General features: G+C 35.4%; 2 protein-coding genes across 3 annotated transcripts; both read right to left on the reverse strand.

Moving 5' to 3' along the window:
- Nucleotides 1-5,440: 5,440 nt before the first annotated feature.
- On the reverse strand, nt 5,441-12,241 carry LOC122021466 (putative methyltransferase At1g22800, mitochondrial). The gene is made up of 11 exons (XM_042579585.1): nt 12,004-12,241; nt 11,850-11,930; nt 10,822-10,900; nt 10,533-10,674; nt 10,321-10,390; nt 10,015-10,079; nt 9,830-9,908; nt 6,855-6,942; nt 6,270-6,334; nt 6,080-6,169; nt 5,441-5,571 (listed from the first exon to the last, which is right to left on the reverse strand). Exons 1-11 carry the CDS (start codon nt 12,139-12,141, stop codon nt 5,455-5,457), a joined length of 1,014 nt encoding a protein of 337 aa, XP_042435519.1. The 5' UTR covers nt 12,142-12,241; the 3' UTR covers nt 5,441-5,454.
- Nucleotides 12,242-13,149: 908 nt separating this feature from the next.
- On the reverse strand, nt 13,150-20,764 carry LOC122020485 (peptidyl-prolyl cis-trans isomerase FKBP42-like). Of its 2 annotated transcripts, none has more exons than XM_042578430.1 (6): nt 20,578-20,764; nt 16,191-16,280; nt 14,556-14,739; nt 14,273-14,395; nt 14,028-14,180; nt 13,150-13,623 (listed from the first exon to the last, which is right to left on the reverse strand). In XM_042578430.1, the coding sequence occupies exons 3-6, from the start codon at nt 14,727-14,729 to the stop codon at nt 13,297-13,299; spliced, it is 777 nt and encodes a 258-aa protein (XP_042434364.1). In that variant the 5' UTR covers nt 14,730-14,739; nt 16,191-16,280; nt 20,578-20,764; the 3' UTR covers nt 13,150-13,296. The 2 variants fall into 2 exon arrangements, with proteins under 2 accessions (XP_042434364.1, XP_042434365.1); XM_042578431.1 differs by having other exon boundaries at nt 13,150-13,703.
- Nucleotides 20,765-27,105: the final 6,341 nt, after the last annotated feature.

Below are 27,105 nucleotides of genomic sequence, written 5' to 3' on the forward strand. Positions count from 1 at the left end.
CCCATAGGTATAACATGGTTGACAATCTAGACTGGGTGAGATAGAAACATAATGTTGTCTTGTGATCTAACGAGTGTTGAACCAAGTGTGCAGGAAAGTCCTAAGTGTACTTAGGCAAAAGTCCTAGTAAATTATAGGCAAGTGAAAAACCCTAGAGGGAGGTAACCCTAGGTCCTAAGGGACGGTAACCTTAGGTGGAAAGACTTGCGGGTCGAGCACTTTAGGCGAAATCCTAGAGTAGGGGGCTCTAAGTGAAAATCCTGGTGATCGCAGACCAGGTGAAAGACTGGACGGGTCGGAAATCAAACATCCAGCAGAAAAGTCCTGAAGTCTCGGGCGCTGAGCAAAAGTCTAGTCGGTCTGGAGGACCGGTCTGGAAAAAGGTAATTTCGTCTAAGAGTAGTAGGTGAGAATGTGTTCCCCGTTGAGGGAACAATAAGTATCGGTTCAACCTAGGATTTTCGAGAAATTTGAAAGTCAGAACCGGATAGTTCAAAGATTGTCAATCACTTATATTATTCATATTATATTGTGCTAACTTTATTTTGCAGGGTATACTTTGTTTGTAGACTAATATGCCTTGCAGGAAGGGAGTTGCACAAGGAAAAGCTTGGATGAACAGTGCCCGAGGCGCCTCCGGGGCTGCTGGAGGCACCTCGGGTGCCTTAGTCAAAGGCCTTGCCAAGCAAGGCATGAAGGCGCCTTCAAGGAGCTTGAAGGCACCTTGGATGCTGAGTGGAAGGCGCTTTCCATGGAGCTTGAAGGCGCCTTCGACCAGATAGAATTTGCAGAAAGCGGATTTTATCAACGACCGAATCTACGGGGATAAGTGCTTAGCTGGAGGCGCCTTCCATGGAGCTTGAAGGCGCCTTCAACAACCTATATAAGGCAGTCTCGAGCTGAGCCTCAAGTACATTGACTTTGCGATCATTCTACGACGCACTGCTTTAAAAGACGATCCTGCGACTCTGTGATGCAACTCTGGCGACCGAGCGACGCGACTCTGACAACCGAAAGCACTACCTTCTTAGATCCTCAAAAGTTGTCGGTATATGTTTAATTGTTGCACTTAATTAATTGTACTTCAAGTTGTAATTCTCTGAATCTATAATGATTGTCCAACGAAAGCGATCGACGATCGCAGGCCTTGAAGTAGGACTCGCCACAGGCTCCGAACCAAGTAAAAGAAAAGTGTTAGCGCTTGTTTTGCTTCCACTTTATTTCTTATTTCCGTTGTATTACTCTGTGCTTACCAAAATGAGTGAAAAAGCCATGAGCGTTATTCACCCCCCCCTCTACCGCATCTCTATCCTACAGTCTTTAACTCCTCTCCCTCTATAGCAGGTTGAGACGGATGTGCAACACAATCAATTATATCATTCTATGTAAAAAAATATTATTATCTAATATACAATTTAAAAAAGCTAGTTATTGTTAAATGTGAGTGATAATAAAGTTTATATTCTTACGTCTATGACCTTTGATCGAGCATCAACAAAAGTGTCATCTTTTTTTTTTTGTACATATTGTGAAATACCTCCAACAAGTGGGACGTCTCTGTAAAATATATGTTTGCATACACAAAAAATTTTATAAATTTAAAATAAGTTGATTAATAATTAAAAAATGCTTATATAACTTTATTGTAAATTCACCAAGGCTATTACATGCCCTACAATAAATTGTGATCCAGTTGTATGCTTTGTACATCCTATGATTTTGCTAGCGAGCTCAATATTTCTATTATTTTGAGTAGTCGATGAATTTTGTTGTTATTTTTCTGCAACCCAAATGTTCTTCCATGTATCCAAAATATCATCTAGTATATTGGATAACCATTTTCTCTTCTTTTACCACTTGTATAACAAGTCTTTGTATAATTTTTGATGATAATTGTTCATGTTTTCTTAAATTTTGCCTCGTGTTCTTGATCTCAAATATATTTTTTCTACAAAAATATTGAGAAAATTAGTAGATCTTGGTCTACACGTCTCTATGTAGAAACAGAAGCTCACTAATGCTCTTTAAATTTTTTGGTTATGTACGAAGATACACTAGCACCATTAGGAGTAAAATTGAATTAAAAAACTTTCATTTTTTAAAATAATAAATTAAAGATTAGATGAATTTGTGTAAATACTTATCAATCCCCAACAATCCTCAATAGGGTTGTAAACGAGCCAAATTGAACCGAGCTTGGGGGTGTTCAAGCTTATTTGATAAGGTAACTAAGTCGAACCGAGCCGAGCTTAAAATGAACCAACCTTTTGAAATAATTGTTCATGCTTGACTTGGTTTATTTTTTATGAGCTTAAGTTGTTTGAAGCTTGGCTTGAGCTTGGTTCATTTAGATGTTATCGAGCTCTCAATTCAAGCTTGGCTTGAGCTTGGTTTGAGCTTAGCATGAGTTTGGTTCGAGCTTAGTTCGTTTAGATGTTATCGAGCTCTCAATTCAAGTTTGTTTGATTGTTTGAAATTTTTAGTTGTTTAATTGGTTATTAAGCTTGATCATTTAAACTTATTTATTTATTTTATTTTATTATTTATTTATAATATTAAAAATAGTTTTATTAATGAATATGATTTGTGAACATTGTTCACGAATGTTGTTTATGAACGTTGTTCACGAACGTTAACGAGCTGAACACATATGTGTTCAAGCTTATTTGTTGAGTTTAAGGAACTGTTCAAGCTTGTTTGTTTAATTAATCTTGTATATATTTAACAAATATAAACAAGCTCTTACCAAGCCGAACACCAAGCTTGTTCACGAATGTTTGGTTCATTTACAGCCCTAATCCTCAATATAATCTGGCCATTGTGTACTGCTACAATATCTGACATGATTATATATGTAAAATAATATTATAACACATACACATTTCAAATAATAATCAAATCGAAATTATAATATCTTATATGGTAAAACTAGTTAGATTTACATATAAAAGCAAGCATATCTTAAAATTTAATCATCAATTACAATTTGAATCATTAACATTAATAGTTTCTAAGTATTCATTACTAGACTATTACTATATCAAGCTATTCACTATTAGACCTCTCTCCATCATTTATTTCCTCATAAGGGACATTTACATCGACAATTAATTGGAATGTAGATTGAATTTGTGAATCAACTGAATGTATCTTCACTTCCTCATTTTAAAATACATCATGATTTTGAGCATCATCTGAGTTACTAGTACAAATGCGTAGTTGTCTATTTCCTCAAGGATTTCCTCTCTTGACTTAATTATGGGTGAAAGTTTTCTGAGCACTGGATGTGTTTATGAACTCTTTCTTATTTCATTTGAAAGGGTGCTATTTTGGTAAAAAAGTTATGATGATTATCAAACCAAATGCATCAAATTCTGTCATGTAATGTGGGCATGCTAACTTACTAACCATGCTTCATCCTGACAACATTGAGTATGCTAAAAAATCACTAATCGTCCATAATAAAGTAACATGCAATGTAAAATTAATTTTACTTACAATATCATAAATCTTTAACCCTACATTCTAAAATTCTTTCAGCTAAAAAAATCAAAGGTTACAAAAAAAATAATTATCTTTTCTTTTGGATTCTTTGGATTTGAAATAAGCATAGTAAGGAGCATGTATTCCTCTTTCATGCAAATCCATGGAGACAAGCTATATGGTGTTAATATGACTAGGCAAGATGAATATTGCCATCCAGATTGACCAAATGAATGAAATTCATCTGCTAAAGTCACAATCTTATATTACATGGTTTATTACAAAGGAGGAAAATATTATATCAAGATGTTTTCATACAGGAGAGTTAGAAAGATGACACAGTATATCTCCTTTATATACATGCTCATGATGTCACCTCATGTGACTTACTATTGCGGTAGATATATACAAGTGTTGGAAGTCTAGAAGTTAACAAAAAGTAATACATAATTTTTCATGATAAATTCTTCTTTTTCTTCTCTAATATGTGACTACGCTGCTTATAACGAGAGCGACTATACATTTTGAATTCAATAAGTTCATTGCCCTCGTTCCAAAAGATCATATAGTTATTTATATAACAATCAATTTTTTCCGTAGACAAATCTAAACTCCTAACTAATTTCTTTATACTGTAGAGGTTATTAGACATTATGTTATTTAAGAGTTTATGGTTTGTAGTAGCTACTGTTATAAGATCATAATTGCTATAATTATATAGTAGCTATAATCTCATAATTATATAATATCAACTAAAATAAAAGTATTTTTTAAAAATAAAAAATAGATTGGGATGAGAAATTATTTTGATGATAAAAAAGGTGCTTTTGAATGAATCCAAAAGGATATTTTTAAAAAAACAAAAAAACTAGGAAATGAATGAAGAAGGTTCCTCCCTCTCGCTTTCTCCTTGGGAAAGGGACACAAACTTCACCTCTATCTCGCTAGCGTTTTGCACCGATGGCAACAGCTGCGCTCGTGACGTTTTCGTTCCTTTTGTTGACCGAGCTGAAGGCGCAGAATGAGCATGTAAATACACACAATCAGTCCTTTTCCGCTCAACTGCATATCCAAGTGGCTCCACTCCCATGTCGACGACGGTGACGGAGAAAAAGGAGGAGAAAAATAAAAAGTGGTTGGTAGAACTACTGATCGCAGTCCGTTTCGGTGAGCAATATGTCGAGGCGAAGATTTAAAATAGGAATCAAGATTCTGTTTTGCGACATGGATATAGTGACCTCTGTCATGATGACGACGAGATGAGCCTAAACCTAATGATTAGGCCTGGTAGAGAGGTCGGGCCAAATGAAAATGGTGGCCATCTGAGATCAAAATGGGACCCTTGAGGCGTCCCGAATGCAGTGCAGGGGGAGTGTACTGTGTACCGAGCTGCGAGATGTGTCCTTTCAAAGTACTATCTGGCACTTTAGGAAAGGAAAGTGCCAGGACGCAGTGATGGGTGCTTGGCTGGAGCAACAGTCGGGTTGCATTAGAAAAAGAGGCTCCATTGTTTGGGGTAAGCACCTTCCACGCGTTCCTTGTTTGGACCATCAAACTCAACAAACAAACAACTTCAACGGAGAAACAACTTCCAGAATTAACTCCCCTTCAATCAATGATGAGCCCCCGATTAAATTTCAGGGAATCACAGTTTGGTTAATAGTACAGCAACTATTTTTAGCTCACCGACCCAAAAATAAATGGATTTATTATGGAGTTTAGTTTCATAAGTTCTTCAAATCTAGTGAACCAGGAGTCTAGTCCATACCAAGTCGGTTTCAAGATTTCTTTAAGCAAAGTCTGACTTTTGATGCGACATATCTCATGAAAATTGAAGCTTCTGTCAAATTTGTTTCTGTGAGAAGTAGGAAGTAAATAGAAGTTTGCGAAGGAATCTTTTGGAGTGCGAGGAAATATGAGTTCGATGAATAGGAAGGTTAATGATTCTCGGTTTTACCTTACATTCAAAGATCAGCTACTGTTATTACCAAATTGTCGCTGAATATCCTGAAATGATGCGGTAGCAGAGCCCCTCCTCTTGGCCTTCTGTTGTGAAGGATGTTCCTTCCAACCAGTCATGTACATAACCTGACAGGGGAGACTATTATCGATTGGTGCCCACAAGGCAGTTAATTTGCCAAAATTGTAGAACTTTGGATAACATAGAGAGGCATATATTAATTAAGAGCATCCTCAATGGGATGTTAAATAGGCATTATAATATTCATTTAACAACCCCTCTTCATTATGAGTGGACATTATAACACCCACTCACAAGAGAGAGGAGAGAGAGTGTTCAAAGGTTTGAACACCTTTGAACTCTCTCTCTCTCACAATTTTTTTTTATTTTCTTTTTTTTTTTAATGTAAAATTTTAATATTATTTAAAAAATAATAAAAGAGATGAGTGAGTGGATGGTGGGACCCATAAATAATGAGTGTTAATGTTAAAAGAGATGTGAGTGAAAGAAATGTGTTATTATAATGAGTATGTGACAGTGGACCCCATACTTTTTGATGAGGTGATGGATGTTATAATGAATTAGCATTGCAGATGCTCTAAGATATATAAACGGTCACTGGATAGAGTTATATACCTGAAATGTAGCCGGAACAGTTCCGTCCTCATGGCCAAACATTGATTGATACACGGCGGCAGTCGCTAAAGCTGTGTCCCTTTTTAGGATCTAAAAGTAGAAATAAAGACAACAGAAGTGGAGAATAATCCATCAATGTGATCTGAGCTTCTGCAGATGCAAATAGTACTGATTTTATTGAATGACTTACATGGTTCCTCTGTAAAAGGGCATTTGTTTCACCCATAGACCTCAAATGTTCAATGAGCTCCAAAGCTAAAGCCAATCAGTAAATCCAATGAGTGAGAGGAAAAGGTTTCAACTTCCAATATTATCATGAAAAAATTTCAAATTTGAATGCTAAAGACGTTGAACTCTTGCTCTGAAAGATAACTGGAGAAAGGAACAGCTATTCTAGCACTTAATAATGTGTTTGCAAAGAAATAGTTGCGATAGGAAAACATTCCATATTATAAATTTGACCAAAAGCTGCATCAAAGTTCATTATGTATCAATCTACTTTATAGTGTTCATCTGGAGGTCTGGACAATGCGTGAGCGGTAAAAATTCCTTGAACCCACTCCAGGAGACAGGTTTTAGAGTAATAACGGGACAATTTTGATTTGTATCCTTCGCAATTTCCACCATTAGTGATGCTTAAAAACACACACATCAATTATATATTAACATTCTGAAATTTATAATAATATAGTAGAAAAAAGTTGTTAAATAAATAATATTTATTTTCATATGTATAAAAACAAATGAAGTCGTTCCAGAGTCCATGAATGCTAACCACTATCGTATTTCACAGTATATCCATCCACATCAACGCCTGGGAGAGTGAAGCCAGCCCTTGTCAGAAGATTTCCAGCATCCCGGACCTGAATAGAAAGAAAATATCTAATTAGTTCTTCATCTACTCCTCAGGTGCAACTATCTCATGTAACAACAAATCGTGACTTTTCAAGGAATCAACAGTATGAATTATTGAAGTGAACTTAGAATTTAAAATGCCATCAGCTTTTGACAAGAAAGCAATGAAAATTTTCAGTTTCATGCAAAAACACAATTTAATTTCAGCAATGTAGACCAGTCACATGTAAAGCCAAATCAATAAACCGTTCTGAAAAAATGTGTTCATTAATGTTGTACACAGGAAATTCACTTTTCAAAGCAAGAAAGGTTCACTTTGCATTTTATATTAGGCTAATTAGAATAGTAATTCCATTCTAGATAGACTCTGATGGAATAGTTAACCCTTTGTTTAGTATACATTCTGGATATGGAATAGGAATTCTGACAATATACTAATTCCTCCACCATCCTGCTTAGGTATTTCATATAACAATACTCAGGATAACTACTGTAAGTTATTTCAACATGGTCATTGGTCAATATACTAAAGATCACTCTACAAAGTTCCATTTTTCGGTCACAGCTAAAAGACCAGCTCTTCTTTCATCTATTAATAAAAAAAAAAATCAACTAGGAGTTCAAGTTATAAAGAACCAATTAGGGTTCTTGATCATATGAATGTCCCATAGCCTTTTCTCATGCTGCTCAACATCTTAGTGAAATAACACAGATATGATGTTACTACGGTGAGTATTTTTATTTTATCACTAGTTAGCTCTTCACATACAATTATATAAATCAAATTTACAGTATTAAAACTCTTTGTATTTCAACAAGTACATATTGATTTTGATAAAGATATATAGGAAAAGAATGGATGGTTGAAACAAAAAGAAGCATCTAGAGTCTTATGTGTTCTTTGTGTACACCATAGGATAAAAGGAACTTTATAAGATGGCTGCAATACCCATATGGGCAGGGTCTCGAGTTGTTAGGAAGCAGCAGGTATAAAAAAATAACATAGCAGGAAGCAGCAAGTAAAAAAAAACAACATACTGGAGATAAGAAGACTAAGATGAAAAATGTAGTGTTTAAAAATGTTAAAATATAATTTAAAAAAAATACTAATTCAAGAGCAATTAGATGTAGCTCCAATTAGGTCGAGATGACATACACATGTTGAAGAGGGACCAATAGATAAACATAGTTAAATCCGTTAGCGTGGAAGGTGTAAAAGGAAGAGGAAAACCAAAGGGACACCATTCAATGCAATAAAAATGATTTAACTAATTTGACCAACCTTATATATTCTTATTTAGAGTTCAACAAAGGAATAATATTCATATAGCCAACTCTAAACGGTTAACACAAATATGGCCTAGGTGATTATTATGGCGACAATGATTGTAGAATTTCTAGCCACATGTGGATTCAAATGTAAATTAATAATAATAACTGTAAGTTTATTTAGCAATGAAGACAACACATTACTTGAGTGTGGTTAGGATGAGGAAAGGGGGTCTTAGATGTACCAATTGGTCAATTAACCAGGAAATCAAAGGGTAATCAGATTTAATTGAAATAACAGAACCACACTAATTGAAATGGACGTTTTACTTGAGAATAATAAAAATAATAAATTGTGAGTTTCAATTATTTGTAATCAGCTATATGAATTTTATCCAAACTTTGTACATAATTAAAGTGCTAACAATATTCAAATATTTTCAGTTTGTTCAATTACATCAAATGTTTTTCATTTCATCAATTAAAACAGATCCAACTTGTCTAATTACAAAGTCTTAGTCATCGTTGAATATAATCACACCATATTAATCGATTTTCTATTTTTGTCATCCATTAACTCTACACCATATTACTCCTAAGTTTTTTCTTCTTTTCTACAAATTCAACATATTTATCAAAGCATTCTTATTTCCATTGCAAAAATGTTTATACATATCTCACTTTATTGATCAAATTAATTTTAGTTTATTTCTCATTATATTTTCCTAAAATCTCTATTTCTATCAAATTCTTTTTTTTCTCATGAGGCAATTTGTACTGCACAATACACTCAACCTTTGCACAATTACTCCTCAGAGTCCTGAAAGGCAGAATTCTTCCTCTAGCAGTGATGACTAACCAACAAGCATGGGCAGCAACATTCTTACTCATTAGACTTCTTGATTGGAGACAACACTAATGAGAAGCAATCAATCAAAAATAACAAACTATGAGATACTATAATAACCCTACTTAAATTGTGGTATAAGTGACCGGAGTCCCACCCTCTGATAATCCTCAAATTTACGACTAATGCACTCAGTGAATTCTTGAAATGAAATCACAGTGTATAAGATATTCTCCACCAAGAACTCTGAGCAGGACGAACTACAAATAAACAAAGAGACATGCATTTTACGATCAGCTGAAATTCAATGAATGGTCCAAAAGGTAGGACTGAAGAAATCAAACCATATTTCTGATTATTTTGGTTCAGGTAAGAATGGATTCAAATGTCAAATACTACCAGAAATAAACCAAAAGAAGTGTAAGCAGACCAGGAGTACTATAAATCTGATTATATATTGCCTGTCGGTCCTTAATTCCAGATTCCACATGCCATTAGGTATCCACTTAACCCTTGAAGGTAGTATTCTCAACCTCAGATTTTCTTATTATAAAAATGTCCCCATTTTTTAATCTTCTGATTACAAAAGTAACCTTTAGAATTTAAATAAATGGTACTATCTACGAATTGTTTACCTTATGATCTCATATCAATCCTTCTTGGCGGAAAAGCACATAATAAGATTCCTATTATGATATCTAGATACACACTCATGAAACACATAAGCTGATATGCAATTGACAAAAATAATTCAGCTAAATTTGTTGGAAAATAAATACTTGTGCCAAAGGTGATAAACGAGGACTGATACCTCCCTCACGCTCCATTTGAGCAATGGTACATGCTATTCGTAATTCCCTGTTTGTAAAGGAAACATAAACACAAAAGCCACAGAAGATCTAAATTGTGAGAATACGGTAACTAGAAAAGATCATAAAATTAAATAATCAATCAATTTTATTACTTTAAAGTTTCTCCACCAAGGATAGACGCAAGAAATAGACCATCAGGTTTCAAAGCCAATCTGGACTGCACAATTAAGGAGAAAATGTCAACATTCAGTAACTATTTTTAGTTGTAAATACCATAAAAGTACTAAGGACCTACTTGGAATCATGGCTCATATAGTTAGACTGCTTAAACATATCATATCTGAACTTTGGCATAATACTAGATATGCCTTAGATTGAGTTAAATCTTATATTTTACCTACCAAACATTTTGGACCAATAAAAGAAAGGAAAATAAATAGTAACAATTTACCACTTACTTGTATCATGGCTCCCAGGAGATCATTGGTCCAATGAAGTCCAAGACAACTTACTATCAAATCCACAGAACTAGAAAATCAAAAATAAACAAATAGATAAACCTCCAAAATAACTACAAGAAAACAACATATATTTTATCCAATAATAATCATTACTAGGCCCTACGATTAATTACAGCTTTAAGTGGATTAGTAATACCAGAACAGCATACTTCGCTTTCATTGGCAGGAACTCTTCATCTCCAACAACATAGAAAGTCTCAAGGTTCTCATTTGAATATTTGTCATCCGTATCTTTTAATGCTTTAATCATATCAAATGACATGTCCATCATGATCAACTTCTCAATGCCACCTGATAACAACAACCACATCTCTCCCAAGATTCAGCAAATGCTATACCTTCTTTTTTTCTTCCATTAAAATAAACTTGAGAGAGCTAAGAGTTTCTCAGATGTCACATTGAGAATCAATTAAGAAGTATGGCAAGCTATATACTTACCACGCCCATGTAAAAGGCGCCTAACTGCCTCTAAAGAACCTCCAAGACACAGTGACGTAGGAAAAGTCTTTCTGCAATCCTGCAAGAATAAGAAAAGATCATCAAATTAATGGGTGGTTGTGGTTCTGCTTTTACTAAAACAAAGTTAAGCTCAATTTAATAGTTTCACTTCAGTAGATGACACAAGAATCTGATACATTTTGCGTACATTTAAAAAAAATGGATTAGTCATTGATCATAATTGCATAATTTTAGTCATTTACAGTTCATATCTTCCAATACATGACAAACTACTTCCGCATGTCACCCATAGAGAGTTCTTTAATGATTTAATATACTTAGTTTTCAGCACCAATTTTAACTGCTATTTTACTCTTTCAACAGCTTTGATACTTATGTATGTTTTAAGCATCCAAATCTAGAAGTAAAAAAAAAACATAACTTGCTATGAAGGCAGCTAATACATGATTGGACAGGGGTAGCAAAATGTGTGAGAGGTATATGGAGAACACCACCAAATAGCAAAATATCACCATTTCACAAGTACAAAATCTGGATGTAGACAAAATGACAGAAAATGCGTGTTTAGATGATTCAACCATCACTTCCCTTGCTTCCCTTTCTTATACAAAGATGACGATTGAGTCTAAATTATCCTATGTTTTAACTGTGTTAGACCTACAATTATTAACATCAACTTTTGATTGTCAAACTACAAAACATTTTGCATTTTTTTCTATAAAAAGATGCCAAATAAAATAGCACAAACACTTCCAAAACTGGCACATTTCTTATCTCAGCACCAATGCCAATAGTTATCGCCAAACAAATTCATAATGTGAAATAATACATAGGAAAATAAACCAGCAACTGCTCCGCTTCATCTTTCAGTGCACATTCAATTCCACAAATCAAACAGTGCCGGAATCAAGTTCAGCTTTTTGTTTACCAATCCTTCAGAAATCACCAACTTATTTATCTAAAGGCATTAAATAAGTAGAAACAATGAAGAAATACTGTTAGTTTACATGGAGGCGATCCAGAAGGTTTTCGGCGACGGAGTCGACAAACTCGTCTTTTCCCTTCATCAACCACGCAGCTCGATCCCTCTACTCAAAATTCGCCCTTCGATTAGATCGAGTTCCAATATCTGGAAAATCACAGAGGAGCAAGGGATTGGACCTGCTTTCGCTTGAGATCCCGATCGAATATCTTAACGCGAGAACTCTGAAATCCGTCGCCCTCAGTGCAGAAAGAGGAGGAAGGTGTTAGAGAGTAGAATCTGCACTTCCCCAGCGGTCTTCCGAGAGCCCTCGCCATCCCTCTTGCTCTGCCTGCCTCGAAAACCCTCGACAGCTAATGGAGAAACTCCGTATCTGCAAAAATGGAATTATCAGGATACCTCCCATTCCTGTTTAAGACGCCCAAAGTTTAAAAATATTATATCATTTATATATATATATATATATATATATATATATATATATATATGAAAATTCTTGTCATTCTTAAAATAACGTTGCAAACTTTGGAAATGTCCAAATCATAAACCCTAAAACCAAACTCGGTTGCAAACTTTGGAAGTCAACTGATCGACAATTCTTTCACTCAATTCATTATTGCATGTTTAATGTTTACATTGCTCATTAGCTTCAGTACTAATTATAGTCAAACCGAATCACCATGCTTTTCTAACTAAGTTTGATTGAAAATTTGAGAATAGTTCTTCACAGATTTCCATCAAACTTAACGCTTTATATGATTTAGGATGTTGTATCATCGTCCTACGGAATAACACAGTTAGTTAGTATCTGTATGAGTATTGTTCCGTCTCCGATGCCTTTTGCCACATGTATAAGTATTTGTTCCAATAAATTTTTGATCAAATCCCAACGAGTATAAAATATCTCTTTGCTATGATAAAATATCCCTTGTGATTTATCTACATATTTTTTTGTTGTGGAACGACGATACTAAGACACTTAGGATAAGCAATATCACCTTTGCTCTAATAGGCAATGATGTAGTGATAAGATTTAAGGATTGAGTCTCAGCTTCGATAAAATAATAGATAAATTTCCCTATGAGCACTTCTTGATTTACTTCATGACAAATGAAAAACTTTCGTAAAACCAAACCTGCCATTCTAGAATTAACCGGCATAAGCTACGTCAACTTAAAAAAAAACACCTATACTACATACCATATGTTCATATTTACTTCTAATCAATAGCATTTACATTGTCTAAAATAAGGAGATAAAAAAATACCATGTTCTTCTAGTGTTAATGTACATCACTTAATAGCAACAAAAAGTTGCACAATGGAAAACAAAAATCAAGTTTATTATCTTAATTAAAAAGCAATGCTTGGATCATCGAATAATGTTTTCGGCATAGTTCTTGTTTAATGCATGCGTGAAACCGTTAATCAGGAGTACATTGGAACGGTCCCATTAACGGTGCTGAACAATTTCTACTCTTTCTTGTGCCTCTTGAACTTGAGTAGGCTACAAATAAGAGCAACAAGCCATCGCCAAAATAAGACAAGCCGATTTGAGCTCTCTGGTTTAGGTTCAGCTCTCGGCCCAAAGATCCCTCTGTAGATCTCTTTCTGCTTCTGATAAATAGCTTTGTCATGTTCAGCTAGCAAGCGAAGCTCTTGGACAATTGCCTTATCTTGGGGGGCATGTTTCCTTGCCTTCTCCAAGTCCTCCTTGGCTGCATCAATCTGACCGAGTTCTGATCTCGCCTTTCCTCGTCTAAAAAGAGCTTTGACATTGTTCTCATCTTCTGATAATACCTGAAGCATGTAAAGGCAGTCAGCTGCGGGACCAGGTTTGTCTGATGGGAGTTGCAGTACGTGAAAGCAAAGGTGGATGGCTTCAGCAAATTGGAAATAAACAAGCATTAGCCTTTGCAAAACTGAAGAAAAATTTATCTAGCAATTTTCCGCAAAATTACAAACTCAAGACTAGCACTTTAGATCATTAAGTTAATGAATCTTGATGATTTATTTCTTTTGTTCATATAAAACAGATCTCTGGTAATATAATCTGGGAGATTACAGAATTGTTAAGTAAACTTCTTGACTTAACTTACCAAGGGATCCATAAAAGACAATGTCCACAAGACAATAAATAACTGAAGAGGCAACACTTCAAGATCAAATGTAGAAAAATACCTAGAAGTTATGGATATACTTACAATAGTGCATTGACCAATAGCTTCCTCGTAACGTTTAAGTTTGATGAGGCATGCTGCCATGTTGAGATGACATGGATTCTTCACAGCCAATGCCATGTCCCTATACTTTCCAAACAGTTGGAACATGAAATCATCGCCCATATAAGCTATTGCCTGACAAGGAGAACAAGCTACATATAAGCAAAATGAAGAAACTAATGGAATGAAATTAACAAGGACTGAATTAAAAAAGTAACAGACCCAACCATTTCGTATTGTTGCATGGCTTCCTCGAGCTTTTCTTCCTTGAAGTAATCATTCCCTTCCACCTTCCTTCTTTCAGCAGCTGCAATCCTCTCTTCAACTGTCATGTCGCTTCGGGCTTTTCCCTGCAGGATATAATTTAAGCAGCAAAAAGGCATGATAATCCCATCAAATGAGTTAAGTGAAGAATTTTGGCTATGCTCTTCATTCAAGTTCGAGTACTGAAAGCATCACAGTACAGTATACAAGAAAAGTAAAGCAAGAAAAAGAAATATGATAACCCACTTCTTTTGCTTCATCAAAGCCAATGAGTTCAACTTCATAGATAAGGTCTGCCATAGGTGGTACATTTGGGAATGAAAAGCTTCCTTCTTTGCCGTAGCCTAGTTCCCAACCCACATGCAAGAGTGCCTGCTCCCCGCTCCTCATGCTAGCGATACCAATGGCCAAACCAGCCATTTCTTTTTTTCTGTTGTATCATAAGACAAGTCAATAATGTCCAGTGATAAAACAAATTACCACCTGATCTGTAGGAAATATGTCCACTGGTTAATGATGGAATACATATCAAAATTAGATTTGATAAATGTGTCTTCACTTATAAATCATCTTTTAAGTGTGGGATTAAGATTCATGGAACTAAACACAACAGTATAATCTTCAGAAACAATAACAACAATGTAAATGTTGTTTTGCTTGTCATCCTCAATTCATCATAATGGTGAGCACAACTCTGTCTCGGAATTCAATTTCAAAGATCACTACATGGTTATAGCACCTTGCTTTGAGGTGGGGCGGCCAGAGCATGACAGAACACTATATCCAAATGTTAACTTTTTGGTCTTTGCCAAAAGCAACTTATTCACTCTCTTGCTACTGACCCAATTGGAAAAAAAAGGGTATCTGTATGTGGAGTTCCATGCCATTAAATAATGAAACAACAATTCTTTAGCTGAATGTATGTGCATTCCTTTTCAGCAACAATCCCATCCCCAAGTCTAACTTATAACTATTAGGGTGTTGGAGAAATGATGGTTCCAAGAGGTATAGAGTAACCATATTGTTTTGATATTTTGGCAAAAGTTTTAAGTTAGGTTTGATATCTAATGTTTTCATTAAGTGTGTAGGCATTTGAAATGGTGCACATGGAGTTGGTTTGCACTCAAAAGCTTAAAAGCCTAGAACAAGTTTTAGGGTTTGGGAGGAGCTTAGAGAAGACTCTAAAGCAAGGAACATTGAGTAGATGTGGATGTGATCATGGGAATCGTTGCTTAGTTGACTCGGAGGATGAAATAGAGCAAGCTCAGAGAGGTTGGTGCATTCAATGGACTGGAGGCCTACATGAAGTGGACTTGAGGGTGATGAGCGTCGACAAGGTTGAAGACTTCAAAGCATGAGAGCCTGAAAGATTATATAAATGAAATGTAATCTTTGGCATTCGTCTTTAAGCAACATCATCAATCTGAAATGATGTGTTTAGTCAGGTGGGGTTGTCTACCTAGTGGCTTGATTTGAAGACTTTAACCAAGGCAATAATATTCATATTATGTTATAAAAATTAAAAAAGATAGAAATTATTAAAATATTTGATAAAAAACATACCAATAAATACAATAAAATGCTAAAATAACAACAACAATATTGAGAAACAAATTTATTAACAAAATGGTATTAAGAACCAATATATGATGAAAAATAATTTGATGAATAAATATAATATGTAAAAAATAAATGAGTCTTTTGGCTTGCATTTTTTAACCATATAGGCAAACAAACACTTGAAATAATTTTCAATTAGAAATAGTCAAATACATTAAAATAATATGTTTTCCTTTAATGTTTTATATGAAAATTGGAGATTAAGAGTATCTCACTTTCAATGAACTACAAAATCCTATATGGGTTATACATGAGTTGTACCTTTTCCCAATATGATTTCTGTAGGTCTCTGCTCTTGTCGTGTATCTTCAAACTTGTGTGAAGTGCCTTTAGCCCATGCCTTATAGTGAACTGCAGAGTAAGAATAAGGCTTCAGAAGTCACTAACCATATAAATAAAGAGGTAATTGCGATAAAACTAGAAATGATAACATAATTCTTTGTCACAAATAAGGCTTAATTTTAGAAGGATATTATATTGTGAAGCAAGGGATAACATGTACATAAATGATACTCTCTTATTGTCTGCTGGAATTACATAAAGGCTACTAACGAAGATTCAGTCTTATTGTCTGCTGGAACCACACAAACGCAACTTAATATAATTATTTTTAAAAAGTCTGATATTAGTTTCACCAAATAGTTCTGCAAACTGTACTTCCTAACAGCAAGCCAGAGACTAAAAAATGAATGAAATATCACTAAATTCTTATGCTGATTTGGTTTAACTCTTAGTACTGATAGCAAAACCTTTACAGTCCAACTATGACATCATAACTCAATTTGTGCTCTATAATAGCACCTGAGCACTGTGGACAATATAATTAGAAACTTTCACATTTGAATCACATAGGAAGTTTTGAATTAATGGAATTTTAAATACTCTAGTTTCTTTCTCCGTGTGAGATCGCCTATTCAGATACTACATTAAGTGATATCAGAGTTGAACCTAGTAAGTACTCCATCTATGAATCCCCTCTTGCCAATCCACTCCTCCCTCAAAACCTAAGTCACCATCAAAATGAAGGACCTCTTCTTTTCTCCCTTCTTGTTGCATTCATCACCCCTTATTGCTATAGCATATGCAAATGACTCATGATCTTCTTCGACCCACATCCACCATCAAGACCTCTTTCTCCTTGATATCAACCCTTTATCAATGACGAAATCACCTTCGACCACCATCGTAGAGACTAACATCGGTGCACCTCCTTGTTAGACTTTCTTCAACCCAAGCAAACCTCTTCAACCATTTTAGGGTCTTCTTCCAACTTCACTACCTAGATCTTCATCAATCCCATCATCATCGCCCACCTCCTGCATCATTTGCACCAAAACCCTTTAACCGATGTCAATGCCTTCATTGAAGACGTTGGCTACCCTACTTCATTATTTCCAGCTCATTTCTTTCACTCGAGTAGGCAAGTACCCCATCCACCCTTGCCCAAGCCTCCTCATATGGTGGTAGCCTTTGCCACCACTGTCGATCGATGCTGAAAATCGAGATGGAGAGAGAGTAAAACCCTTCTCCTACATTAATGGTGCCAACAACACACCCTTACTATCCATTGAAGCCAGCTATCTCTCCAACCCACTCTAGGCTATTGTTTCAGTAACCTCCACCATCCCCACCCATGCAAGAGAGAAAAAAGATCTCTTCGCTCACATCCCATGAAAGGAGATCCTCTCTAAGACCAGCTCTCCACCAACATAGGAAACACCTCAACTGCTATCCCACTCTAGATGAAGCACCTAGCATCAAGTAGCCACCACGAACAAGCACCCTATAGATTCAAAAGACTCAAATCCTCTAGCAAATCCTAAAAATACTATGGTTACTATAAATCTAGTACCTAGTCCACTTGATTGAATAAGAGGGGGGAAAAGAAATAGCAATTATTTGGTAAAAAAATCATTTTGTAAGTGGAGGGGCGCTCACAAAAATTTGAGCGGTATGTGAATTGCAAGACAGGAGGAAACAAAATGTTCAATCACTCTACCACTCTGCCACCTAATTGAACCTCATTCTTGTTGATTTACATAATCTCACTATAATCACATTTTCTCTTTTTTGAAAATTGTTTATGTTTAATAAACAACAATCAAGTCTTATACCATTAGGTGGGGTCGGCTATATGGATCATTTTACACCATTGAGCTCTATCTCCTACTATATCATCATATATACTTAAATAAATTTTATTTTATTTTATTTTATTGTCGCTAACCAAGTCTTTTTTTTTTGTCTTCCTCTTCCTCGTTTGATATACATATTTGTCATAGTTTCATATCGCCTAACTGGAGCATTTATTGGTCGTTACATACTCGTACCATCTTAAACGTGGAGTTTTCCCTCAATAGATGCAACTCCGACTTTCTCTCTAATGCTCTCATTTCTTATTCTATCCATTATCGTATGTCCACATATCCACCTTAACATCCTCATCTCGGCAACTCTCATCTTTTGCTCATATGCTCGAGTCATAGCCGAACATTCAACTTCATATAACATAGCAGGTCTAACTGCGATTTTATATAATTTTCCTTTAAGTTTAAGAGGTACTTTACGATCACATAAACATCCGACGCTCTCCTCCATTTCAACCATCCTGCTTATATTCTATGTAAAATATTTCTCTCAATTCCTCTATCATTTTGCAAAAATGATCCTAAATATCTAAAGTTTTTGGATCCAGGCAACTCGTCATCTCCTATCTTAACAATTGTCTCATTATGTCTAATATTACTAAACTTAAATTCCATATATTATGTCTTTATTCTATTAAGCCTAAAACATTTCCCTTCTAGTGTTTTCCGTCAAGATTCTAGTTTAGTACTCTTTTACGTGTTTCATCTACCAAAACCATATCATTTGTAAACAACATGCACCACGGTACTGTGTCTTGAATGCGTGCAGTGAGTTAGTCCATAATTAGTGTATAAAGATGGAGACTTAAAACTGATCCTTGATGTAACCCTATCTTTATTGGAAATACTTTAGTTACTCCGCCTGAAGTATTTACTTTAGTTGTTACATTCTCGTACATATCCTTAATTAGTTCAATATATATCACGCTAACACCTCTCTTTTCTAGAATTTTCCATATAATTTCTCTTGAAACTCTATCATAAGCTTTTTCTAAGTCAATGAATATCATTGTGTAGGTATTGTTTTTGCTCACGATATTTTTCAATTAATGTCTAAGAAGATGTATAGCTTCTATTGTCGACCTTCCAGGGATGAACCCAAATTGATTTTCGGTCAGTCTCCTTCCTTAATCTTTTTCTATTGCTTTTCCTAAAGTTTCATGGTATGACTCATTAGTTTAATACCTCTATAGTTTGCACAATTTTGTATGTCTCCTTTGTTCTTATATAAGGGAACTAGAGTACTTATCCTCCATTGATTAGACATTTTTTTCCATTTTCAATTTGATGTTAAATAATTTTATAAGTCATTCAATACCTTGTTTCCCTAGGCACTTCCATACCTCTATCGGAATATCATCTGGTCCAACGATTTTTCCATTATGCATCCCATTTAAAATTGGTTCTACTTCTAAAGTTTGAATTCTACGATAAAAATTTAAATTTCTATACTCTTTGACCTACGATTAATCATCTAGATTATTTAAGTTTCTATATCTAATTAGTTTTTCTCATAAAATCCCTACATATCTTCATATGAAGGGTCTGTTGTTTGTTTATTTAATTGCCATACATCACTAAAAGAACACATACCTTCTAGCATTATACATAGTTTATCATGCTATTTTTCTTTAAAAGCATCATTACTTGTCAATAATGGAAGATCAATATGATGAGAAAAATATATCACCACTGGTCTAAGATGTATGAGAAAATATAGATGCTACTTGCATAAGTTCTAAAATTAAATGCAAGACAAGTCTATATTAGAAAAATTAACTTGAACAACCTAGGTTCTTGAATTGAAAAGGATAAAATTGGATATCTTTATTCTTTAGATGAACTTAAAAGTGAAACCAAAAGTATAAAACTTGAAGTAGCAACAGATCTAATTTTACTCAAACACAGATAGAGTAATAGAAAAAATAAGACTTAAAGAGTAGCATACCAAACTTTACTCATTAGCTGACATATGAAAGTACACCAATATTTTTCCATGCATTATGTGGAGAGAAAACATGTACAATTGTCATTATAGTGGGGGTTACATTAATATTGTTTCAAATAAGGTTCTTGCTATGATACTACTCGCACCAAAACCACACCTAAGTATTTACAAAATTGCATGGGAAGGCTAGGTAGCCTTTTCATCAAAGAAAATGTTTAGCGATGGGATATCATGCGAAATTCTCCCCATGAGAATCACCCATGTAATAGACCATGGTGTTGTATGATCTCTCTATCACACACAAAAAGAGAAAATATATATCCTAAAATTGAAGGGAAAGAAAAATTCGGTATTGTCCAATGGCTTACTTGTGAAAATTAAATGTTTGTTATTCTAAGATAACTTCATGAAATTTGTCACAAAACACGGTAAAGTTAGTTATATAATCATATGACTGTGCTTTCAAACCAAATTGAAAATTTTGACCATGATGACAAAATTTGCTTGGGCACTGACAGAAGCCTGCAGAGAGAACATCACATTTCACACATACAGAAGCAAGTTGACAACTTTGGAGGCTTTGCACCATGGCCTTCCTTAATTATTTGTTTCTTGACGTTCTCATGAAGGATCTCCACCTCTGACTTGACTTTTGGAATATCAATATCATCCTGCAAGGGTTCATTATGCACAAACGCTGCGGCTTCAGTGACAATGCCATCGTCGTCAACATCAGAGTCAGAACCTACCAAAACAATAGCAGAACATGGAAAAATTAGTAGACGAAAAAGAGAATCCAAACAACTTGATAAAAGAGAAGTTATATGATCCAGAAAAACAGATAAGAATATCAAGTAACTGCGCAACAAAGATTATCAGTCTACAGCCCATGTGCCATAGTTCTAGATTTACTAAAGTAGAAAACCTCATTTTCAAAATGTGTTTATCATTTTGATCATCACTAAAAAGACAGTCAGCATATTTAATTTAGTCAAAAACACCTTGATAGACTTGTGGTTGTCAAAATTAAAATATCAGGACGTGAATAGACACTACTAACATATATATTTTTAATTTAATATTTGGGTTTTTCGGATCAATTAATTCGGGAGGTAATTGATTAATTATATTTTATAAAAAAATTTCATCGACTATTAAAATAAATTTAAAAAAATACTTATATCATCATGCACTAGACGTCAAACATTCACTGTCCATAGTCTTACCGTAGGCAAATACTTTCTATACGAGATTTGAATCGTGATGCTCTTGTTTTTACCGAAGTATCTTATCGTTGTACCACCAGAGGTAATAGACACTCCTAGTAGCATCATGGATGTAATGAGACAACTAAGGTAAATGTTTCTCTTATGTACTAGTCATTATTTCAAAAGTTAATAGTCGCCCGTGATTTACCTCCTCCGTGTTGGTCCTGGGATGAATTGGCGGTGGTGTTGGGGGTGAACGTATTCGCCTTTTGTCACTATGGATGTAATGAGATATTAATTAAAGTATTTTGGTTAAAAATCTTTGGGATTGGTCTTGAAATATCATCAATGTAAATATTAATTTCATATTGTTATTTTGATGCTTACAAAGATCATCAAGCTATCTTAGCTAAAATATATTGATGAGTATTCTTCATGAATAATATATTGATGGTTTTTGGGGAGTCAAAATGGCAACATGGGTTGTCATTGTATTCATGGCGCTTGTTATTTATATCCTTACTTTCTAATTTTGGTCACCAGAAAGGTGATTTTGGCTCAAATTATTTTAATTGTTTTATTTTGTTAAATATCAATATAAAACTAGCTATGCATTTTTAGGAGTCCATTTATACCTTTATTGTTCTTATTTTGTCCATTAAAATAGAAGACTATCATGCATTCATAAAAAAAATATATATAGAATTGCCATATTAGTGGCCCTTAAGCCACTCACTATCATTGGGAGGGAGATAAAGAGAGGAAGTCTAAGTAACAAGTTAAACTTCTAGTTGATGATATACATTAATGTAATGAATTTCTATTAGAGCTATGTTCATTATAAAGTGCAGTAAAGTTCATTAGTTAAAATAGTCAAAAATTCATTGTAATTTTACAATTAATTTTATATAAAATACAAATCTTGGTTAAAAATTAATTTTTGTTAGTAGCTGATTGGGCTGAAAATTTGGGCTTTTTTTATTAGATCGAAGATCGAAGTTGCTTAGACCCATCTGGTCCAGCAAACCACAGAATGATTTAATTTATTATTATTATTTTTTTAATGTAATTTAGGTATTTTACAATCGATTAATTTTGGAGATGATTGGTTCGACCTAATAAAAATTTTTCACCGACTACTAAAATAAATCAAGAAGCACAGATGGATCATAGTGGATAGCCTTTACAAAATTTTCAAACTCCCGCCAGGGGGAGGACAGATCCTCTTGTCCGCAAATTACGAATTAGGGGATGGTCCACTTTTTTAGACCCTTGATTTGGATGGACCCTACCTACTTAAAAGTATGATCCATCCAAATCAAGGATCCTCATGCAATGGACCATCCCTTGGTCCGCAATTTGCGGACCAGAGGATCCCTACTGCGCCACGGGCAAAATATTTAAACCCTTGTTGCCTAGAGTGTATTGGTGCAATATCCCTGAGTCAAGGTTGATCAGGTTGACTGAGTTTGAGTTGACTCAAGCTTGAATCTTGATGTTTGAGTTTCAATGTTTGACAATATATGAAGATTGCAGGAGCAATCGTCCCCGATGTGAAGAAGAGTCAAGTAGGTCAAAGGGTTGACCGGATACTTGACTGGGGAAGTCATAACTGGAGGTCTAACAGTTGGAAATCCTAGTGAGTAAAGGCAGGTGAAAGACCTAGTGAGTGAAGTTAGGTAGTTGGAAAATCTTGGTGAGTGAAGCCAGGTGAAAGACCTAGTGAGTAAAGCTAGGTAGGTGAAAATCCCGGTGAGTGGAGCTGGGCAGTGGTAAAATCCTAGTGAGTGAAGCTAGGTGAAAGACCTAGTGAGTGAAACTAATTAGATGGAAAGTCCTAGTGAGTGAAGCTAGGCAGATGGAAAGATCTGGTGAGTGAAGCCAGGCACGAGGAAAGACTTGGTGAGTGAAGCTAGGCACGAGGAAATCTAGATGGGTCAAGGGTGACTGGACATTTGGTGGAAGTCCAAGTGGTTTATGGAGGACCAGACACTTGGCACGAGACGAAAAGTCCAAGTGGGTCGAGGTTGACGGACACTTGGCACAAGGAGAAAAGTCCAAGTGGGTGAAAGGATTGACTGGACACTTGGTGAAGAAGTCCTAGTAGGTCAAGGTTGAGTGGATGCTAGGCAAAGAGGAGTTCCAACAGGTTAAAGTTGACCGAATGTTGGGTTTGGGAATATTTGACTTTGGTTTAGGAAGTTAGGGTTTGGTAATCAACTAAGGTAGTTGATTACCATCGCTTAATTGACTAAGGTAATCACTTAAGCTTAGAATCATGAGAAAGATCCTTTAATCAATTGGTGTAATCAATTAGGACACTATAATCGATTAGGGTCGATCATTAGGGTGAAAATCGCGTGTGATGTGAGAAAGTTGAATCGATCTGCCGATCGATTCAGGCTTTTCCAGCAAAGAGCACAGAGGCGCTCTGAATTGATCAGCCGATCGATTCAAGCCTCCCCAATCGATTGGTCAATCGATTGGGATACGATTGTTGTGCAGGATACAGGTTTTGGACGACCGAGATCGATGTGAGGCCAATGATAAAGTGACCAAGTTATTGGTTAATTTATTGTCAAGCAATATTTTAACTCAAATTGGAGAATACAAGGATGTCAAGGAGCTATGGAGCAAATTGGCTAAAATTCATGAGGAATCCTCCACTGTACAAATTCAAGAAAAATCCAAAGAGGAAAACTCATTGGATTAAGAAGGAGAGGAGTTCGAAGTTGAGAGATGCTCAACATCGGAGGAAGAAGAAGAGGCTTCATCATCAACGAAATGCAATGAAAAGGGCAAAGAGGGAGCATACTCTTTATTCCATGTACAAGATGAAGATGAAGAAGTCTCCACCTCTAGGATTAAGGGGGAGCGACATTCGGTGACACCGGATCAATAAGAAAGAGAAGCTTCTACTTCCAGGTCAAGTGAAGAAGAAGAAGATGAGGCATCCCTCAAAAATCAAGAGACATCAAATGGAGGATCAAGTGTCATCCCTACACGTGAAGATATAAGTGTTGGATCGAGACCGCGCTAGAGGGGGGTGAATAGCGCTCATGGATTTCACGAGTTTCGTATTCGTAAATCAACGAGAAAAAATAGAGGAATAATTAAACACACAATAGAACACCAAGATTTAATTGTTTTGGAGCCTTGGGTGACTCCTACTCCAAGGCCCGTGATCTTTGATCGCTTTCGGTGGGTAACAACTATAATATCATAAAATTCAGTACAAGTATGAAATGGATACAACAGAAATTTGAAGCAATACCGACAACTAAATTACAGAAATCGGAGCGCCGGGTTGTCGGGGACTTATCGTAGCTTGGCCGGAACCTTTCGTTAGCAGCACATAGGAGAAAGAACACTTTAGCATTGATTAATTGAGCTGCTGGTCGAAGATGTCTTAAATAGGTTGTTGAGGGCGCCTCCAAGCCTGTCCGAGGCGCCTCCAACTTGCCGAGTCAGCCGCGCGGATCAGAACAGAACTATTCGCAACTTATCTGGTTGAAGGCGCCTCCATCACCCTTTGAGACGCCTCCAAGCCTATCTGAGGCGCCTTCAGATCCGTCCGAGGCGCCTCCAGCCCCGCTACATGCGCTGCATCTGCCTTGCACCCGAGGCACCTCGAGCTCCATGAGGGTGCCTCGGGCACTATTCATCCGAGGCAAAACTTTATGTTTTAGTACCTGCAAGATATGTTAGTCCCAAAATACCTTGTAACACAACATTAGCACATAATAAACATAATAGATGAAATATTTGACAACTTTTGGGCTGTCCGGTTCTAACTTCGGATTTCCTACCGGAAACCCTAGGTCGAACCGACGCTTACTGTTCCCTCTTCCGGGAAACGCGTCTTTACCTACTCCACTCAGGAGAGTATACATAATGTCAGTCCGGTCCTCTAGATCGACTGGACTTTCCGCCTAGGGTTACCACCCTCTAGGACCTAGGGTTACTACCCCTTAGGACCTAGGGTTACCACCCCCTAGGACCTTACCATCCCCTAGGGTTTTTCTCTACCTTGGGTTACCTCCCCCTAGGACCTAAGGTTACCCCCCCTTAGGATTTCTCCTCCACCTAGGGTTACCACCCCTAGGACCTAAGGTTACCGCCCATTAGGGTTTTTCACCTGCCTAACCGCAGTTAGGACTTTCCAGCAAACTTGTTTAAGCTTGTTAGATAACAATTAGTCTTAACTTTGAATACCTTTTTCTATTATCAAAATTAAGGTTCGATCGTCGGATGCTTCCTGCACCAACATTCTTCCTCTTTTTGATTATGGCAACTGAAATTCAAAATTAAACAAAAGGATAACCATGAAAAGATACAAAGCATCACTAAATAAGCAAAAATTTAGCACAAGCATAAAGATAGCACAAATTTAGCATATACAATGATAAGCTCCCCCTTAATAATAGCTCCCCCTTTAGACTATAAAAAAAAATTCTAAAATTAAAAATTTCTTTGAGCCTTTTTGAATTTTCTTATACTCTCCCCCTTTTCCATATATCAAAATAACTAAGGGAGCAAAAGAGAAAGAAAAGAATAAATTGCTTTGGCTAGTTTTTGAGAAACCTTAATTCTTTAGAAATAATTTTTATCTTATTTTTCAAAAATAGGGCGTCAAATAAATATAAAGGCTTTTAAATAGAGGATTAAACATACTTTGATAAGCACTTAATTTTCTTGTAAAACTTTTAGCTAAGTGAATTACTTTGATTTTGGAAAAATAACTTAGCTGGAAGTACTTTGTCAAATTTAACAGGTTTTGAAAGACACTTAGCATAAAAAAAATTTGCTTTTAGAAATTGCTTTAAATGCTAAGTTTGAAACAATTTTAGCTAAGTAAAGTATTTTGACTTTGAAAAGTAACTTAGCTAATTTTTTAAGAAGCTTTTAAACAACTTAGTCAAATTTGGAAAAAAAAACTTTAGAAAATAATAATTAGATAATTTTGAAAAAAAATGCTTAAATTGAAAAACTTGTAAAATTTTAACTAAGGTATTTTCACTTTGGAGAATTAAAATAAGCAGAAAAATATTCCTAAAGTCCAAGCATGAGTAACTGAAATTTCTTGGTCGCATGTCTAACCATTAGTTACTAGCTGATTACCTAGAGGGTAACAGTTTTCACTTGGCTAGTCAAGTTAAGTTAGTGATTTAGTTATATTTGACTAAGTATGGATAACTTAACTTGATTACTGTTATTTTGATATTTATTGTCTAGACTTACTACGATGCACAGAAATAAGCATACTGAAGTCTACACTGTACCCTATGTATCTCACCCCATTCTAAGTGTTTCAAACACAAAAAGTTAAGCCTAGTGTGCTTATGAGATGCTCTGGCTGAAATTTAGGGGTACATGATATCTAGGGGTAAATTCTTAGGCTAAACCAGATTTTTGAAAAACTAACAAATTTGGAATTTTGAAAAATATTTTTCCTAAGATTTTAAAACAAGCATTTTTTTTTAAAAAATAAGTTGAGAAAAGTAAGCAGAAAATGAGTTCTATTCTATTAAGCACATCCATATTTGTCTTCTAAGTGAACTGAACTCAAGTTCGTAAGAGCTTTATGAATATGTCGCCTAAGTTTGATTTTGACTCAATGTAGTTAAGTACAATATCACCCTTAGCTACGTGATCCCTCACAAAGTGGTGCTTTACTTCTATATGTTTAGTCCTTGAGTGGTGAATTGGGTTTTTGGTTAGATTAATTGAACTTATATAATCAATTGAAAATTTTATTTTATGATATTCTAGTTGACAATCTTTTAGGGTATGCATCATCCATACAGTTGAGATGCACATTCACCTAGAGCTATATACTCATTGTGGTAGATAAAGCAACACGGTGTTGCTTT

Source organism: Zingiber officinale, chromosome 9A (genome assembly GCF_018446385.1).
Source record: "Zingiber officinale cultivar Zhangliang chromosome 9A, Zo_v1.1, whole genome shotgun sequence".
Lineage (NCBI taxonomy): Eukaryota > Viridiplantae > Streptophyta > Magnoliopsida > Zingiberales > Zingiberaceae > Zingiber > Zingiber officinale.